Below are 14,970 nucleotides of genomic sequence, written 5' to 3' on the forward strand. Positions count from 1 at the left end.
GTAAAAGAAAAGAAGAAAGAATCATCAGAAAAAATAAAAAATACTTTTGCTGGAAAAACTGGTCAACATTTTGCACTGACAGTCAGTTTCTAAACTGAACAGATTTTAGAGCTCCATTTTGAAGATAAATTTGTAGAAAAGTAACGTTGTCCCAGAATTCCCTAAACACATTATTTAGTTATCTTCTCTGTATGATGTGGTTTTGGAAAATGTAACATTTCACTTCCTTTTTCCCTCTTTATAAATGGTACTGGTTTTTATCAAAGTCCTCTAATACCTTCCTTGTCTTGCAAAAGTCCTCAGATTATTTTGGCTACTACTTATGTACCTTAGACAAAATTTCATGAAGTACTAGCAACTTTAATAAATGTAGCGCATCTCAATATTATATTGCCTATCCCTTGGCATTTTCTGGAAAGTTTATGGCACAAGTGTATTTAGTATTTTGGCCTCCTTTGTCATACCTGTTATTAGCTTACTTTTCTCTTAAATAAGAGGCCTAAATTTTCCTTAGTGTCTTGCTATGCATATACAATATTCTAAGGTGTTACAAGGGTAAGTATCACCATTAGCTACTCACAGAAAATACTGCAATACCAGGATTCTTGGCCTGACTCATCTGCTGAAGATATTTTTCACAGTCCCTGTGTTTCCCTTTCTGGCTTTTTTCCAAGCTCTCTTTGTGCAGTCTAAACCTCGATCCTATATATGATAGTTCTAAGTCAACAGCTAATCACAGCTGCTTGGATTCATCATGGATTTGATTTAAATATCACCAAAAATAGTATGTATCTTGTGTCATACAAGTTGTATGTCCACAGATGTAAAGACAAAGAGGATAACAGAGAACAGGATTGTGACATTGAGGAATGTCTTGAAGCAAATCTTATTCAGTTGGAAGAGCCAATACATCACCACTCGTTATGGACAACTTACCTGGTCTGGACCCATAGGCATCCCTGACATAGGCATAGTATTAATGTTCATCTGTCCAAGATGGCCACTGCTGCCATTCATGTGCATCATACTATACGTTGCAGGATTACCTTGATGGCTGAACTGTTGCTGTGGAAAAGAACTGAAGCACAAAGGCAAGAATAAAATGACATCCCAAGAAGTTTACTCACTGTTATGTTGCCTTCCCTGTACCAGCTGTCAACATGTGAAAGAATTACGTTATCAACAGAAGCCTAAAATTATTTCTACGTTTATTTGTTTCTGCATATTGTCTGTTTAACATAGAAATAAAAATTTCCCTCCCCAAAGAAATTTTGAATTTTTAAATACATGCAGAACTATGTATACACATTTCCTATTGTAACCTTTTTGGACACACTGTGGTACTATTCTGAACCTTTGTATTTCCCCCAAGTTGTGTTTTCAATATTTAAAGAGTGAATGTTGTCTCCAGTTGCAAAGACTGCAGGGGTCCAATATGACTAAGTGGAACTAGGCATAATACAGGTTCAATCAGTGTATTTCCTAAACCAGAGCAGGATATCAAGGACAATACAGACTTTAGAAATATTATTTCCTTTTCTATGTCCTTTTCTTACTACAAGCTATAGTTTCTATTTTTGGGCAAACTGAAAACAATTTTTGAGCTATAGGTTATAGCTGTAAATTTACCTGCTCCTGGTCATGCTTCCTGAGGGCCAGCCCTTCATCTCAGGAGACTGGTACATTGCTGCTGCCTGAGGATGCTGCATCATAGGATTCTGAGAGGGTCCCATTCTTGATGACATCATTGGATTGGGAGGGCTTGATACTCTACTAAAGGCAGGATCAGGTTGTTGAGTTATTCCTGACAAGACAAAGAACACTATACTCAGTTATCATCACCTAGGCCTCGGTTTATCTTCTTGCAAGGATGGGGGGGGGAAATAATCTTTGTTATAGGAACATTTCCATTTTTCAGAATGATCAGTATTTAGTAAATTTGGATTAATAAATAAAAAAGGAAAAGAACACCAGACAGACATTCAAAACAAAACAAAAAACCACCATGTTAGTACTAGTACCATAATTAGGTGGATAGGAGAATTGCTGTGGAGGAACTTGAGCCATTGGAGGGCCTGTCAGACCACTGTCCATGCTTCCTGAGGCAGTCACATTTGGTGGCGGACTGAAGGCCTGAGGTTGCTGTTGCTGCTGCATCATCATTGCCATCCTCTGTTGTCTAAAATGATGACTTATTAGCTCCCTGTTACGCTGAGCCACCATTTGAGCATTAAGAAAACCTTGTTGCTATCCCCCAAAGAAAAAAAAATCATATTAGAAAAATTTTACAAATAAAGTTGTCAGACTCAATCAAACGGTGTACAATCTAAGACCCAGTATATCACTCACTAGAATAGAAAGAAATTTTATTTTTAAGAAAACCCACAGCTATTACAAAAAATATCCAAATTTCATACAAAGGTTTTCATTGAGTTGTTACTAGTACAAAACAGGTGACAGAGTAGACTGTCTATTACTTCCTACATGGAAAAGACAGTTTGCATACTGTATTGATAGCATGGACCCAATGAACAAACCTCTCTGAAGTCTCAACAATAAAAGAGGTAAAAAAAAAAAAAAAAAAAAAAAAAACCTTTTTTTTAATTATATGATGGAAGAAAAAAAAATGCTGTGGCACCATGAAAAAAAGGTTTAAATTCTAAACAAACCTGTAAAAGAGGTGTCTGTGTAAAAATGACTGTTTCAGAAATCATTAGTGTAATAATTACTTACCTGTGATGCCACCTGTGGCTGCATAACTGGTCTCATCACTGAGGTATTACTGCCTGGATTTTCCATTTTCATTTCAAGGGCTTGACGGGTTTGATTCATGAACTTAGAAAAAGATATTTCAGCACTGTTAGCTTGAAAATACCAGTATCTGAACAAAATTATGGCAACTCCTTAAAAAAAAATTCTTTACACACCACTTGAATCTCTAAAGAACAATGGTTAATTTTTCCTCATTTGATATCCCTGAAGTACCAAACTATTTGTTATCGAGCTCAGACAGACACATAAAAAGAAAAAAACCTTCAAATAGTGCAGTACTACTTGGCTTTATTTTTCCCTCTGAAATAGCACTTTTTAAGAATAAATATGTAACAGACTATCTCTCTGTTCCAAATCATGTTTGGGGACAAAGAGTATAATCTCCAGCCTTGTTTAAAATAGTGAACTATTTTCTCCTTCCTTTCTATCACAACATCCCAAAACCATACAGCTTGAACTAGTGTTGTAGAACAGCCAAGACAGAAGACAGCATTTCCTAAGGATTTAACGTTGCCATTCCAGGTCACACAGCACTGTCTCAGTTTTCTGAGTTTTATTTGTACATTTTCTATTACCCAAAACTTCACCACGTCCAAATGTACTTCTGAAAGGCCACAGCACAGGAAGCATTCTCCATACTAAATTCATATTCAATGATGTTCTCTTATATTTGGTATCAGGACTTCATTTCTCACATAGGAATTCAATACTGCAATCATGCAGCAATTTTTTAAAGCAGTGCTTTCAAGCCAGTGTTAAGATCTTTAGATAAAGTGGTTTTATCTACTCTCTCAACTTCTGTCCTAAGAAAAAGCCTACGGCAACAGCAAATCATAAGGGAAGGCAAAATAGTATTTCAATAAGCTCAAATGCAGGGAAAAAGAAAAAAAAAAAAAGAACAAAAAAAAAAAAGAACATTTGGTTTTCAGGAAAAATGTAACTGCTTATTTAGTGGTTAAAAATGATAATCTTAACATGGATAATGAGGTCATCCAGAGATGTTGTACAGGATTACCATTTTAATTAAAAAGCACTGTTAAAATTAAAGTTCCGTCCTTTCAATCATGTGCTATAATGTCAATTTCCATATTCCTGAAGTAATACACAGTTCAGAGCACACCTCATTCTGAAACAAGACAAAAGAGTAAAAGCAGGAGCAAAAGATTACCTGCTGCCCCTGAAGCCTCTGCTGGAGCTGCATGCGGAGCTGCTTTGGTGTATTGGTCCGAGGTCTCATCACATTTGCTCTAGGATGCATACTTTGAAGTGGAAAATTGCTTTGTTGGCTCATCTGATTCATCACTGAATTAAAGGATGGCTGTTGTCCCTGAATGTTGCTAAAACCTCCTGGCAGGGCTGCCCCTTGCCCTTGATAGGGCTGACCATATAATGAAGGCTTCTGGTCAATCATCACTGCAGATTCCTGACCTTGAAATGAATCTTGCTTGGCTTCCAGAGCTTGCCCCTTCAAGAGACGTAAAACACATACTGCTAGTGAGACCAATAGTTTCTTGAGTAGAAGATAGCATAGGCAAGATTACTACTAGTTTTGTCTCTAGACAAGTGAAATAGCAAAGTGATTGTTAATAATTTATTTTAAAATCAGTTCTGCTGCACACTACTCACATAAGCAGATCAATATCATTATTCAAACCCCTTTGCACTTTTAAACTGCAGTTTGTACAAAAAATGGTATGATTTTGTGTTTTCGAGTAAATTCCGAAGATTTTAACAGAATTTCTTTTTCCTATTTGCTAGCCATGCAAATTCAGGCAGGGTGAAATTAGAAGAGATGAAAGTGTCCTACTCACTCATCAGTTTAATCAATACTAAGTTCTCCAATGGTAACCATTACTCTAAACAAATACTTCCAAAGAGATTTAGAAAAACAGCATCAAGGAAGTGAGAAGAGACACATGTGAGTAAGGAGGCTCTCCTCACTTTCTTTTCACATACCAAAATAATAAAGGCTATTGGGAAAAAAAAAAAAAGGCCAGAATTTCTTCCTTCTTACTTGGTTTACAAGATCAGGAATTCCTAGCGCTCTGTCAATTTCTTCCAGGCTCGTGACATCTGTATTACTCAGCAAAGTGTGCAGCTGATCCAAAAGCGCTCTTTCCTCATTCTGTCCTTCCACATTTGGTGCTGCACATAAGAGGTCATCCAAAGAGTTTCTCACTAATTGTCTATAAATATATATATAAAAAAAATGCAACCATTATGGACTATAGAGACATGTACTTAGTTTTTATATTATATATTGACCTGGTGATGATGAAGTACTATAATCACCCAGAAGACTGAAGTAAGACTTAAAAACTTAATGTCCAAATTTAGGTCTAGAAACACCCAGTCAACTGTCATCTATTCTTCAACACTTGCAAATTCTGTTTTCTCCTGGCACCTAAATATTAACTTCTGAATGTGCCAGAGAGACATAATTTAAGATTTTCCCACTTCTTTTCTCTGTGCCTCCCAACTCAGGGACTGATTGGTTCTGTTAGCAAAACCTTTTCTGGGGCTGGGTTAAAGAGGTCCAGTGTCATATGATGACAAAATATCAGCAGAATAGGAAATAAATTCTGATCTGTTGTCCCCACCACATAAGCTACTTTGATTTTTTTTTCCACGTCTTAAATTCATCTGACAGAGTGAACAGTTGTATTCAAACACTTTTAAAAATTTTCCTTAATTCTACCTGTTTTGTGAACTCCGCGATGCTTGCTCCATGGACAGCATGTTGTCAGGCCATGATCCTGGCTGGTTAGATGGTGCCGGCTGTCCATATGGATTCCCCCCCAAACCCATGTTAATCTCATTCGACCCTGTGAGGTAAAACACTTGTTTTTAAAACAAAAGGTGTCATCTTGCTTTTCAGTGTTCACACAAAGTGTTGTGGAAGATCACATAAATTATGAAGTAGCTTCAAGAGCTACTAATTAGCATGTTTCGAGGTGCATACATAAATTCATCCTCGGGCTTATTTCAGAAATATGATACGACCACAGATTTAAATGTATGAGTACTTAAATGAGTACCTGAATTTGCAATGTGGTTCCATATGAAATTTGGATAAGCCATGTGAGAAGAGTTTTGAAAAATTTTGCAAAAAGCTTTTAAAAACCCTGATCATTGAGAAGTTCACAGTAATGATAATAATAACTACATCAAAGATTATTAAACAAATTAGGTACCAAATAATATGAATTAAATTGATCAGAATACTAGCATCTTCACATATAATCATAAATGGCATCCAGTTCCTGGAATTTAGCAGAGAAGTACTGCACTAAAGAAACAGAAATAATCTATAAATTATCCAAAAAAGATCTGGAGACTCAGCATGAACATCATATACATAAAACGCAGATCACCAGAAAAAAAAAAAAAAAAAAAAAAGAACATCAACAAGTCATCAAATGCCCCAGTCAGGGGAGATAAGTCTTAACCTCAAAAAGTCAAGTCTTCAGATGAAAAGCTAGCATTGTATGAAAACTGAAAACATTTTGATGATGCTTGCAAAGAAACTAATGAGATAGTGCTAAGTATGACAATAAAAAATAAAGAACTTACTCATGTGAATCATTTGCTGTTGTAGCATTGGTCTTGTACCAGGTATGCTATTAGAACGAACGGGCAGTCCAGGCATAGAGCTGCCTGCTGTGGGCCTGGGCAGTGATGCACTAAACTCAGGTCCTGGTCTCATCACTGAAGTAGAACTTGTAGGTTCCAACCTGTTAACCTTTGAGTTTGGCAAACCCCAGTCTCCAGACTGGTGTTGATTCATAGCTACACTTCTGTTGGGAGCGCTCACTATAAAGAAAAGCACAAAATACAGTCTTTTTTTTTTCTAGAACGCAATACGTATTTTTGTTTTAAAACTAACTATAAGTAGATTTATTTGTTGTTGGTTTTCATTTATTTTTACACCAACAAAGATACTCACCAATGACAGAGCAATTCACTGAACGCTTAACAAAAGCAACTAAAGCTTACCATTCTAAGTTTTGAATCATCAGTTACACTACTCATTAAATATATTTTAAGTTGCCAATGTTTGACTGCCACTATGACTTGTTCTTGCTTCTATATATGAAAAACACATTAAACTCAAAACTTTTAATAGTCAAAAATAATCTCACTTATAAATAAACAGCTATATTCTTAAAACCTCAACTAGAGATAATAATTAAGAAGTATTTCTATGCCGATTATAAAACTAATATTCAAATAATAAAAATAATAAAAACTAATAATAATAACAAATAATAAAAACTAATATACAAAATTAGAAAGGCCAAAGCTCATCTGGAGCTCAATCTGGCTACTGCCGTTACAGACAACAAAAAACCTTTTTACAAATACATCAATGCAAAACAGAGGACTAAGGAGAATCTCCATGCTTTACTGGATGCAGGGGGAAACATTGTTACAAATGATGAGGAAAAGGCGGAGATGCTTAATGCCTTCTTTGCCTCAGTCTTTAGTGGTAATACAGGTTCTTCTCTGGATACCCAGTACCCTGAGCTGGTGGAAGGGGATGGAGAGCAGGATGTGGCCCTCACTATCCACAAAGAACTGGTTGGTGACCTGGTACGGCACTTGGATGTGCACAAGTCGATGGGGCCAGATGGGATCCACCAGAGGGTACTAAGAGAACTGGCAGAGGAGCTGGCCAAGCTGCTTCCCATCATTTATCAGCAGTCCTGTCTATCAAGGGAGGACCCAGTTGACTGGCGGCTAGCAAAAATGACGCCCATCTACAAGAAGGGCTGGAGGGCAGACCCAGGGAACTATAGGCCTGTCAGTTTGACCTCAGTGCCAGGGAAGCTCATGGAGCAAATTATCTTGAGAGTCATCATGCGGCACTTGCAGGGCAAGCAGGCGATCAGGCCCAGTCAGCATGGGTTTATGAAAGGCAGGTCCTGCTTGACAAACCTGATCTCCTTCTACGACAAAGTGACGCGCTGGGTGGATGAGGGAAAGGCTGTGGATGTGGTCTACCTTGACTTCAGCAAGGCTTTTGACACCATTTCCCACAGCATTCTCCTCAAGAAACTGGCTGCTCTTGGCTTGGACTGGTGCATGCTTCATTGGGTTAGAAACTGGCTGGGTAGCCGGGCCCAAAGAGTCGTGGTGAATGGAGTCAAATCCAGTTGGAGGCCAGTTACTAGTGGTGTTCCCCAGGGCTCGGTGCTGGGACCAGTCCTCTTTAATAGCTTCATCAATGATCTGGATGAGGACATCGAGTGCACCCTCAGGTGCTCGAGGGTAGGAAAGCTCTGCAGGACGATCTGGATAGGCTGCACCGATGGGCTGAGGTCAACTGCATGAAGTTTAACAAGGCCAAGTGCCGGGTCCTGCACCTGGGGCGCAATAACCCCAAGCAGAGCTACAGGCTGGGAGATGAGTGGTTGGAGAGCTGCCAGGCGGAGAAGGACCTGGGAGTGATGGTTGATAGTCAGCTGAATATGAGCCAGCAGTGTGCTCAGGTGGCCAAGAAGGCCAATGGCATCCTGGCTTGTATCAGAAACAGTGTGACCAGCAGGGCTAGGGAGGTGATCGTCCCCCTGTACTCGGCTCTGGTGAGGCCGCACCTCGAGTACTGTGTTCAGTTTTGGGCCCCTCGCTACAAGAAGGACATCGAGGTGCTCGAGTGAGTCCAGAGAAGGGCGACGAAGCTGGTGAGGGGCCTGGAGAACAAGTCCTACGAGGAGCGGCTGAGGGAGCTGGGCTTGTTCAGCCTGGAAAATAGGAGTTTCAGGGGCGACCTTATTGCTCTCTACAGGTACCTTAAAGGAGGCTGTAGCAAGGTGGCGGTTGGTCTGTTCTCCCACGTGCCTGGTGACAGGACAAGGGGGAATGGGCTTAAGTTGCGCCAGGGGAGTTTTAGGTTGGATCTTAGGAAGAACTTCTTTACCGAAAGGGTTGTGAGGCACTGGAACAGGCTGCCCAGGGAAGTGGTGGAGTCACCATCCCTGGAGGTCTTTAAAAGACGTTTAGATGTAGAGCTTAGGGATATGGTTTAGTGGGGACTGTTAGTGTTAGGTCAGATGTTGGACTCGATGATCTTGAGGTCTCTTCCAACCTAGAAATTCTGTGATTCTGTGATTATAAAACTAATATTCTTTAATGCTTCTTCTACCAAAGCTCATACTATAATCTTGCAACATTTTTTGCATTAAAGCTTTTTCTTTTACAATGAGAACTATTTGTACTCAATCAACAAACCTAGATTTGCTCCAAAATTTTCCTGGTTTTCAATCATTCTTGGACTTCCACCCATCATGTTTTGCTTTTGTAACATGGAGAATGCATTGACATTCCTCACTGGAGCACTCGAACCCACAGGACTGTCTAAAGACATGGCTCTGTTGAAAGGTGGACGGGTAGGCTGCACAGACTGGGGATTCCTCATACCTGTTGAAGAATTAAAAGAAACTTGCAATTGTATATTTTAAATAGAAAGTACAATTAATGACTTGTAAAAAATTAATCTATTTACAGGCATGTATATTTGACCTTAAACAAGCCAATAGCTAGCTACTCTGCTTATGTTCTCACTGCCTAAGCCACATTTTGAATGTATAGTTCAGACCTTTCACAGGCAAAGCCAAATGCAACTACATCTGACAATAGACATAAAGAGGTATGTTTATGTTTGTTTTTATAATGAACCCTGCTTTTAATATTTTGAAATACTCTAGTATTTCAGACACTTTAACATATAGGAGTGGACTATCCATCCTTTGGATAACTCTGACATGGAGACAGAACAAGTCAAATGGATCTCTGTTTGAATGAAGTGGAGCCCAGAAGCAGTATGTTTTTGAGCACTTTGCATTACGTGGATTTATTAGTGAGATCACTGTGTTCTACAGCCAATGCTGTCAGTGATCTTACATTTTTCATTTTCCATGATTCACCTCCTTAGGTTACATGAGCAAACTATGACCCCATATAATCAAGAGATGACCAACATTATAAAAGGACATGACAATTGTAATGATAATGACGCTGGTTTACTAGTAAGGTCATCTTTTTTTCCTACTCAGCTTCCTGTTAAGAAAGGTCATTCCTTTCAATGTCAAAGAGGAATATTGGTTAGGATTTGCAGGCCACAAGATGTTTTACATAGAGTAAATGGAAAATCAAAGGCTTGCCACCAGTCCCATGTTATTTCCTTAGTCATCTGCAAGGAACAAAAATCCTCAATTTCAATTTACAACTGACAAAACATTCTTCCTGATGTCTTGCCTCTGAGAAATCTGGTAGACAATCCCAGAAGATACCATTAAATGAGGAAATGACATTAACTGTATTCGCTGTGTACATAGTAGATACGTGCTGCCAGTTTGCATTGCATTTATCTGTAAAGATACAGCAGATCAAAATGTATTCTCTAAGGATTTTAGGATGCATTATGTTTACATCAAGTAAGAAGAAAAGCCTAATTTTAAAACAAAAGTGATATTAAATGAAATTTCTTACTCAATGGGGCATTTCCTTGAAATAATGCTTGCTTTGTTCCAAAGCTATTTCCATTTGTAGACATAGCATTATTATAAAACTCCGAACTAGTCAGATCACCTAAAATTGCATCCAAATTATCCAAGTCTCCACTCATCTGAAAAAGCAGCAGTAAAATAACCAAGGTTACTTAATATCATACAACTATCATTCAGCTTTTATTTAGCTCCTCACTAATCTTAAACAATATTACTGAAATAAATGTTTTAGTTCACAGACAGTACCTTAGGCTTTCTCCCAATTTCCAAAGAACTTCCAATATCAATTAACTATGTTTTTTAGAGTATTTTGCTCTGTTAATTTTGAGAATAAGGTGATGTTGGAGGTACACATAAATAACAAGAGAAGTTTGAGACAACTTTTCCCTCATTTAAGGGAAAAAAGAGTACAAGAACCAATTAACTAAACCCAGTCAATATCTATTTTAAGCATTACACATTTTTGTGTATTGTTTATATTTTCAAAATTACATTACATAATGTCTGCTAGTTTTACTTTTTGCTATTGCATTGCCAGCTAATTATAAAGGCATTTAACAGCTCTGTTTCCTAATAAGCCACAAAAATAAACATGTGCAATGTGAAATTGCAAATGCTAAAGATTTAATTTTAGGTAACAATTTGTAAATATATGCTACCTTAATCAAACAATAATTTAAAGTCTGCACTACGCCAGGACTTCAGTACAGCTACAGCATTTGGTTAAATACATATCCCGTACTTCTATTTGTTTGAACGTTGGCAGTTAGAATAAAACCTGACCACATAGTTGCCTATCATTTGCACATAACTTTGTTAGAAATGTTTATACGTGCATAGAAAGAGAGAAAAAAAAAGGGGGGGGGGTTGTCCTCTTACCAACTCACTGTAATAAAATAAAATAAAACACTGGCTAGTTCATTACCACCACTTTACATTATACTCTACCTCCTCTGTTGGTTCCGTTTTTATTTTCATGTCCTTTTCTTGACTGGAAGTAGGAATAGAAGAACTACTGCATTGACCCATTTTATTATCCACATTTTCTACTTTAGGCTTCAACTCTTTGGAAAGTGGATCCTTAACATCATCTTTATCTAACAGGTATCTTAGTAAAGCATTGTTTTCCTTCTTCTTTGGGCTCAGTTGTTCCTGTTTGACTGTGCCTTCTCCACATGGGGCTATATTAGCAGAGTCATGGTATGTGTCTTTACCAGTAGCTTCAGCTGTGATCTTGGCTACTTCTGCAGGAGAATTACCGTTCTGCAACAATTTATGTAAAATTCTATGCTTCTCTTGCAGGAGTGACCCATGCATGTTTGAGGAGGAAGACACCCCTCCAGATGTTGATGAGGAAACTCCCGAAGGACTGGTAACATTGGTAGAAGATTCTTTACAATTAGATTCTAACGGTGAGTTTGATGCTGTGGAATGTCCTCTTTCATCTGAGGAGCACGTGAGTAACTGAAGCAGCTTTTTATGCCCTTTGCTTTCAGATTGTCCTCTCTGACTTTCGGGTGTCTCCAGGCTTCCCTCTTTACTATCTTTTTCACTAAGAAGATCCCTGCTGTTTGATTGGCAGAGGGAACTTTCCACTTGATTTTGTTCACAATACAAGCCGGAAGGGCTTTTGGAATCTTGGGTGCTTGCTTTATTTTGCTGAGCTACACTCATGTTAGGGGAATTATCCAATTTTGGACCCGGAGAAGAAAGTGTTGATAACAGGGAAGTTCCAACACCCTCACTAATGGCTTGAAGAGCACTAAGAGAACTGCTAGAGAAAGTGCTGTTGCTGGTGTTGCTGGCAGATCCCATTGGAGAGTGCATACCTGTATCACAGAAGAGAGAGCAAACTTATTAGATTACAGTACTGACTATAATTACTTTTCCTTCAGGATTATGTCTGACTGCTACATTGAGTTAATTACTTTAAAATAAATTTAAATAGGAAATTAGGTATAATACATTTAAGTCACATGTACATGGTCATATAGAGATGTTAAAAAGGATGAAAAATTGAATTCAGATAAAAGTGGGAGAAGAGAGCTTTTTAAAAAAATAGCTTGCAGCAAAAATGAAGTACCTGTAACTGGAGAAAACTGGTGCGAACTCATTTTTGGACTCCCTCGATTCCTAGGAGATATCATTATATTCTGTTGGTTGGATGTTAAACCAGGACTACCATGTGGTGGGCTACTTATATTTAAGCCATAACTGTTGTTCTGATAGGCAGAGGACTGCATTCCTGGTCCAGAGTTCACTGGCCCCATACTACCAGGGCCTCCATATCGAGAGTTGCTCAGCTGACTCACTGTATTGGGATCTCCCATGCCGTAGTTCCTGTTCTGCAATGGCATGCTTTGACTGGGTGACATGTTCATAAGACCACCAACAGAATTTGTATTTCCAGCCACAGGTGTTCTCATGTTTTGCCCAACTGCGTTAGGATTTGTTCGATATCCATTTTGCTCTCTGTAAATTCAACAACCCCATACACCCCAAGAGAACAAATTTAAACTGTATTCAGAATCAAGTGCTATAAAGACAGAACAACATTATTAAATAATTTTTCAATAAGAGAAGTGAGAACTCAAGCATCTCCACAAAAGCAGAACTGAAATATGCCACTCATTTATTCATTCTAGAAGCGTTCAGTCCTTTAGGTGAGTTGAGTTACAAGTGCATACAGTATCACCCCTTCTTTCTTCTACTTCGTTCCTGAGTCAATGCATGACACTATCCTAACATGCACACTAATCACACCCTGAACAATCTCAACTGCTCATTTTTCAGCATCTGGAGGTACTTTAATGCCAGAAGCTGAGAGACTCCCTCCAGAGTGGCACATCAATTATTCCTGCAATCAACAAGAACAGGTCACATGAAATGCTATTTAAGGTACATTTGAGTCATCAGTGATGCATCTGAGGGGGTTTTGTTGTTGTCTTTTTAACTGATCTGCAATTAAAAAGAACAAGATGCAAGATAAAGCATGTAACTAAGCATTTCTATTTCCAGTGTTTCATCATTTTAAATGTTAACCCAAAAGAATACTAAACACATAATAACAGGCCCCCTGCAGGAACAGAAGGAAAAACTTCCCTTTTGACTAGGACTGTCATTCTGCCACACAGCTGCGAGGCTGCATGTCGACTAAAATCTTAGATTGAATAAATGTGTCATTTATTTTCATGCTATGCAACACTGCTTCCCAAATTATTATTCTTCTGTTTGACCTTTAACGAAATAAAATATTTTGGCATACTAGTTTTTCAGTTATCTTCAATGTTAAATGTATTTTTAAAAGCTATGACACTTAGATGACAGACACCATTGATTTCACCTTTGAAGAAAGTGGGTAGAGACAAATCCATGACGGTCATTAGTTACAGGATTTCGAAATAGTTTACTCTTTGTTTGTGCTGTCACGATAGTACCATCCGCTAAAGAAAACCGATACAGTGGTGTTTCAGCATGACCTTGTGTATAAGCTGTAAAGGAAATACACAGATATCAGTCGTATATAAAAGACCAAAAATTGTTAATATGCACCCTACAAATTTTTCAGCAAAATACCCCTCTTCTGATGAAGATAAAAATAATCCAAGACACACTCAAGACTGATATTCAACTAAAGGAAGCATTACTCATTTTCTCCTCTAACAGCAGAGGGAGCAGAAAAGCAAACAAAAGATTATTTTGATGCTGCAGTATTTTGTGCTAACCATGCACAGCTGGCAAAGTTCTACATTTAACAGATTTCCAAGACTAGATTAGCAGGTTTCCATGACTCGTCCTTGGGGAGAAAGACTAATCAACACTTAAATAGCAACTTCAGTTAAATAAATAGGTAACAAATATGAAATAGAACTGAAATTTGGAAGGCTTCTGATTAATTACTTTCAATTTCTTTTTTTTTTTTTTTTTAATCAAAAAATTGTGGAAACCACTGCTTTTAATCTGAGACCCAAATTTCTTCTTAATGTGAGAATTATTTAATCAATTAAGTTGAAGAACTTTCAGTGGAATCTCCATTTTCTGCCACTAAATGTTTTTCCTTATTTAATATCCCCCCTACTTGAATTTGTTAATCCTTGAGAACCACTAGAGTTTAGAAAATGTAGGAAATTTTATTTTCTTACTGTAGATGGTGGCTGTACTTCACTTTATCAAGATTATCAAAGTAGCATTACAAAATAACACTGGAACACTGAAAATATTTTGAAACCCTGTGTCTTGAATAAGATGAAAAAAGGCATCAGCACAAACATTACCACTTTTCAGACCAGCTAACAAGTAAACTATCCTTTCTTTAGCAAAATAAAATTAAAAGAAAGTCATATTAAAAGAGAATAACAAGCTAACGACGAACAAGTATTACATGTTATTACAGAAATTTAGCTGTCACTGTCCTTGCTATATCCATCCATGGAAAAAAATATTACTTCAAGCTTCCAGATTATTTATCTGGCATTTTCCATGAAAAGTATCTACACAGACACATTAGAAAAACAAAATAAAACTTGTATCAGAATTTCCATTTCTTAACAGTTCATCCTTCTTCAGACTGTACATATGAGTCACAGCAATCAACTAAAAATATAGAAAAAATGTACACAGGCAGAATTTTAGCCACTTTTGTTTTTCAGAAAAATATGCAGTCACTGGGAAAAGCAGTACAATCAAATTG

General features: G+C 37.7%; 1 protein-coding gene across 11 annotated transcripts in view; it reads right to left on the reverse strand.

Moving 5' to 3' along the window:
- The window catches only part of NCOA3 (nuclear receptor coactivator 3), an 83,869-nt gene that overhangs the window by 3,252 nt on the left and 65,647 nt on the right, over positions 1 to 14,970 (reverse strand). For all 11 annotated transcript variants that reach the window (XM_038166037.2, XM_027473330.3, XM_038166035.2 and 8 more), the window contains 13 exons: positions 13,624 to 13,771; positions 12,364 to 12,752; positions 11,229 to 12,109; positions 10,264 to 10,399; positions 9,004 to 9,192; positions 6,346 to 6,585; positions 5,471 to 5,597; positions 4,787 to 4,958; positions 3,941 to 4,237; positions 2,734 to 2,835; positions 2,022 to 2,247; positions 1,630 to 1,804; positions 937 to 1,078 (listed from right to left, as the gene is read on the reverse strand). In XM_038166037.2, the coding sequence (XP_038021965.1) occupies positions 937 to 1,078; positions 1,630 to 1,804; positions 2,022 to 2,247; positions 2,734 to 2,835; positions 3,941 to 4,237; positions 4,787 to 4,958; positions 5,471 to 5,597; positions 6,346 to 6,585; positions 9,004 to 9,192; positions 10,264 to 10,399; positions 11,229 to 12,109; positions 12,364 to 12,752; positions 13,624 to 13,771 (3,224 nt within the window). The remainder of the gene's footprint in view (positions 1 to 936; positions 1,079 to 1,629; positions 1,805 to 2,021; positions 2,248 to 2,733; positions 2,836 to 3,940; positions 4,238 to 4,786; positions 4,959 to 5,470; positions 5,598 to 6,345; positions 6,586 to 9,003; positions 9,193 to 10,263; positions 10,400 to 11,228; positions 12,110 to 12,363; positions 12,753 to 13,623; positions 13,772 to 14,970) is intronic.

This window comes from Anas platyrhynchos, chromosome 21, assembly GCF_047663525.1.
Source record: "Anas platyrhynchos isolate ZD024472 breed Pekin duck chromosome 21, IASCAAS_PekinDuck_T2T, whole genome shotgun sequence".
NCBI classification, from domain to species: domain Eukaryota; kingdom Metazoa; phylum Chordata; class Aves; order Anseriformes; family Anatidae; genus Anas; species Anas platyrhynchos.